Below are 4,222 nucleotides of genomic sequence, written 5' to 3'. Positions count from 1 at the left end.
GAACCCTGAGTTACTCCCCACTGACTGTGGCTTTCATATCTATTATGAATGACAGGTTGGTGATGAAGCTAAGTGGGGAAGACCGTGTGAGCTAGCGAGTTCTTACCTCGGACCTTATTTAGTTATCACTTGATAGACTCACCTACTTTTGAACTTATGTTAATTCGTGGGATATCTTTTCCCCAATAAATAGACTTGTGTTGTAAACTTAAATTTAACTAACTAAACTTATTTATCGTGTTGGTGATGCCTCGCGTTGGACTTCATTAGAAGCCTTAAAAGTTTTAAAAATCTCGTGTTTCCGCCACGATTTACTAGTTACTTTTAGTTACTTTAACGAGGGGTGCCACACTCTGACCATACGTTGCACAAATGACTGTTATCAGACGTAGCCATATATGAATCCTCAATGACATTCCCATTCGAATCAAGCCTGGAAGTAAAACAGCAGGTTACTGTTTATCATTGTGACAATGTTACTAGAAGAAATAATGGTTACAATGTTATGTAAGAAACAATTTATTGTAACAAGTCAAAATCCTTTGTAATAATGTTTTCGAATCAAACCTGTTCGCTGCGTGTGTGTTATTTAGCCAACGATATACAATGTACTTGCTTGGTATTCGCCCAATTCCTTTGCCCTTGTACACCCACAGAATATGCCTGCAGAGTAATCCAATTCTTTCGAACAGTTTACACTCGCATACTGCATTTGTGCTTCTAAGGTCCAACCTCACCTTGAAAATTCGGTCTGTCTCAGCATCGATTACATGAATTATGCGCACATGCTCCTCCTTCTCAAAGTCATCAACACCACATGAATCGGCAGCCATTACTTCTTCTTGAAACACCTTGAACACAGCATGTGTGTATATAATAGCGCCATGCTTTTCTATAGGTAATTCTGTTTTAAGCTCAGGGAATGAGTGGTCGTTGTTATAATCATCGCACCTTCGTGTATGGCGCTGCTGGTCCATAGCAGTTTGGAACCTGGTTTTAATGCAACAAGGATTCGGCAACAAATTATTTATGTAACAATGAAACAATGGTACTGTAACATACACTGTTCCTGAATCGTAAGGAATGAAAAAGAGTTGTTTACCTCATCCAAAATTCGACCAGTGTACCAAAGTGATTCTCATAGCGCTTGAAAAACGAATTTGTACTTTCGATCATTTGTGTTGTTCTTAATATGCAGCCCAAGGCAAGGTCACGATGGTAGGCAGGAATCCAATGGTGTCTGTCGTCGAACATTGTAGTCAACCAATCATTATCTTCTAGCTCGAAATCTGAAATGACCTTCTGCCACTTCTCTTTGAACTCCGACGGCTCCATATCAGGGTCCCAAACAACAGCGTTGAAGCGAGCAAGGAAGTCCGTGTCTCTGCAGAGTGCTGAACCAACTTTGTCTGTGATCTTTTGTGTAATATGCCACATACAAGAACGATGCCTAGCTGTCTTGAAAACAGAAGGGAAAGCCTGTTGTATGCCAGTCATAATGAAACAGCAAGTCAGAACGTGATATTGACCAGTGATAGGGAAAGAGCAAGTGAGTAAATTTAAGTAAGTCTGTTACAGTAACATTGTCACACTATTACCTTCTTTATGCCAGGGCATTGATCCGTGATCATGAACTGCGGCTCTTTTTGTCCCATGGCAGTCAAGAAATGCTGAAAGGTCCATTAGAAGGAGATGTCATCCTCGTGTAATAGGAGACAACCGGCAAACAACACCGACTTTCTGTGGTGATTAACACCTGTGAATGGTGTAAAAACCATATCATACTTGTTGGTTCCGTAAGTAGGGTCGAAGCTCACAGCATCCCCAAAGAATGAGTAGTTTCTAATACATGTAGCATCAGCCCAAAAGAACTTTGTTAGACGGTTTTGCGGATCAACATCATAGGCGAAGTAAAACTGGGGTTGGGTCACTTTGAGTTTCTCGAGTCGATCGATGAAAAGGTCAGCATCTCGTAACCCAATGTAGCACTTGATATCTCTTTGAAAGTTCTTAAAATCTATCAATGTAGCACCGATATTTTCATACCCATTGACAAGTTCCTTAACCTGTCTAAAGGTCAATCCAGCGCCAATATTCAACTTGGAGTTGTCCAAGATAAGCGTCTTCTGGAACATATCAAGGGATCGTGAAATCTTATCGAGATCTCTACATGCAGACAGAGGTGAGACGATGATTGTGGATTTTAAAACTCGTCAATCATAGTTTGGGCCATCAAGGCCATGTAGTAGGGCAAATCGACGTACGCTCGGCATCCAATTCTTGTGATTTTAACTCACCGTGTAATGAACTAGTGTGGACGAACCATCACCCATATTCTCATCATCCTTGGTTCGGGACGCTGTTTGGTTTAGATTCCCCGAACCCTTGACGGTTGCGGACTACGAATTTTTGGTGTGCAACACCACCTCGTAGTGTTTTCGTACTGTGCTTCCGAGGGGTATATCCACATGCCCGAGCATAAACCTCGTAGAACTTGATTCCAGCCTCAAGGGAGGCGAAAACTGCACCAATGGTAGGTCTAAACTTGTGCTCAACTACACGCATCCAGCGCTCACCTCCATTAGGCGTGTGAGATAGAACAAGCTGATTATTTGGTTGAGGATTGGGTTGCTCTTGGACAATTGGCGTAGAATGGGGTTGAGTGACAAGATTTGAGTCTCATAATACAAAAAGGAAAATACGAGTATTAGTGACCTGAAATACAACGGTGGTATTATTAGAGAGTAACATTGTTACTGATAATACTAGTACTATGACAATGTAGTGATATAAGGATGGACGGGAGAACAGGAAATATGCGAAGAGGTTGGACTACAATTTAGAACAAGAAACTAAAGTACATTGAAGTAACAATGAGAACAAGAGGACATCCGAAGTGGTACAAAGATATGTTATATGTGCAATGGAAATGAATATATGTGATTGTGTTACAAAGTAACATTGATATGGTAACAAGTCGAGCACGTAAGCATTGACAGTGAACAGGAATATACGACAGGGGAACAAGAATATACAAGACAGAAAAGAGGTCAAATATAATGAAATTTGACCTAAATTGAACGAGAAAATCAACAAATACAAGGATATTTGACCTAATATTTAAGACAAAAGCAACTACGAGTATAATCAAAGGAAAGGAGACCGTAAATTGAAGTAGAAGTGAACGGATTTCATTAAAATTGAAGCAAACAGAAAATCGATTAACCTAAAAAGCGAAAAGCAAAACAGAATAAAGACAAATTAATCAAAATTGACGGAATGTGACGATAAAGCAACTGCGATTGTAAGCAGAAGCAGAGGAAAATGCAAATATGAAAATTCGATAGGAAAAACAACAAATACAAGGAGATTGCACCTAATATTTAAGAGAAAAGCAAATACGAGAATAATCAAAGGAAAGGAGACCGTCAAATTGAAGTAGAAGTGAACGGATGTCATTAAAATTGAAGCAAACATAAAATCGATTAATCTAAAAAACTGAAAAGCAACGGAATAATGAAATTACAATAGCGAATGATCAGCGACATAGAATCCAGATGAAATCGCGAAAAGGAAAACGAAAGGATTACGGAAATTACCTGTTTGCATGTTAATGTCGGTAGAATCTGCATCCATTATAGCAACGAGAACCTGGAAAACACACGAATTTGATTGATTTGTGAATGAATTGATAAAAGCGAGTAAAAACAGGAACCTGGGTTTGTTTGCTTGATTCAGAGGATTATTTTCGACTTAGAGAGAGAGATAGAGAAAGCGAGGGAAAGAGACGGAGGAGAGAGAAAGTGAAACTGAATTATGAGGGGCAGGTTTGAATTCTTAGCTTTTATACGTTTGTTATAATTTCTGAGATTTAATCTCAGCCGTTGATTAGGAGTAGATCTAATGGATGAGATTAAAATGCTAGACTCACCTAAGATACCTAGACTCACTTGATGCAATTTCTATATATATATATATATATATATATATATATATATATATATATATATATATATATATATATATATATATATATATATATATATATATATATATATATATATATATATATATATATATATATATATATATATATAAATTGAATCATGTGAGACACCCTTATTAGGGTGAGGTAGCTGTACCCATCCTAAACCACCAGATTAAAAAGCCACAGATGCACCAGATGATGCCACGTGTCCCCATACAAAACCCCATCTAACAC

The 4,222-nt window shown here is 38.3% G+C and overlaps 1 protein-coding gene across 1 annotated transcript; it reads right to left on the bottom strand.

Moving 5' to 3' along the window:
- Positions 1-333: 333 nt before the first annotated feature.
- On the bottom strand, positions 334-3,636 carry LOC141627877 (protein FAR-RED IMPAIRED RESPONSE 1-like). Its single transcript, XM_074441084.1, has 6 exons — positions 3,527-3,636; positions 1,776-2,166; positions 1,599-1,670; positions 1,103-1,479; positions 568-990; positions 334-433 (listed from the first exon to the last, which is right to left on the bottom strand). Exons 1-6 carry the CDS (start codon positions 3,634-3,636, stop codon positions 334-336), a joined length of 1,473 nt encoding a protein of 490 aa, XP_074297185.1.
- Positions 3,637-4,222: the final 586 nt, after the last annotated feature.

This window comes from Silene latifolia, chromosome Y (assembly GCF_048544455.1).
Source record: "Silene latifolia isolate original U9 population chromosome Y, ASM4854445v1, whole genome shotgun sequence".
In the NCBI taxonomy this organism is placed as follows: Eukaryota; Viridiplantae; Streptophyta; class Magnoliopsida; order Caryophyllales; family Caryophyllaceae; genus Silene; species Silene latifolia.
Note: the sequence above shows the minus strand (reverse complement) of the source record. Positions and strands in the feature narration are given on the sequence as shown.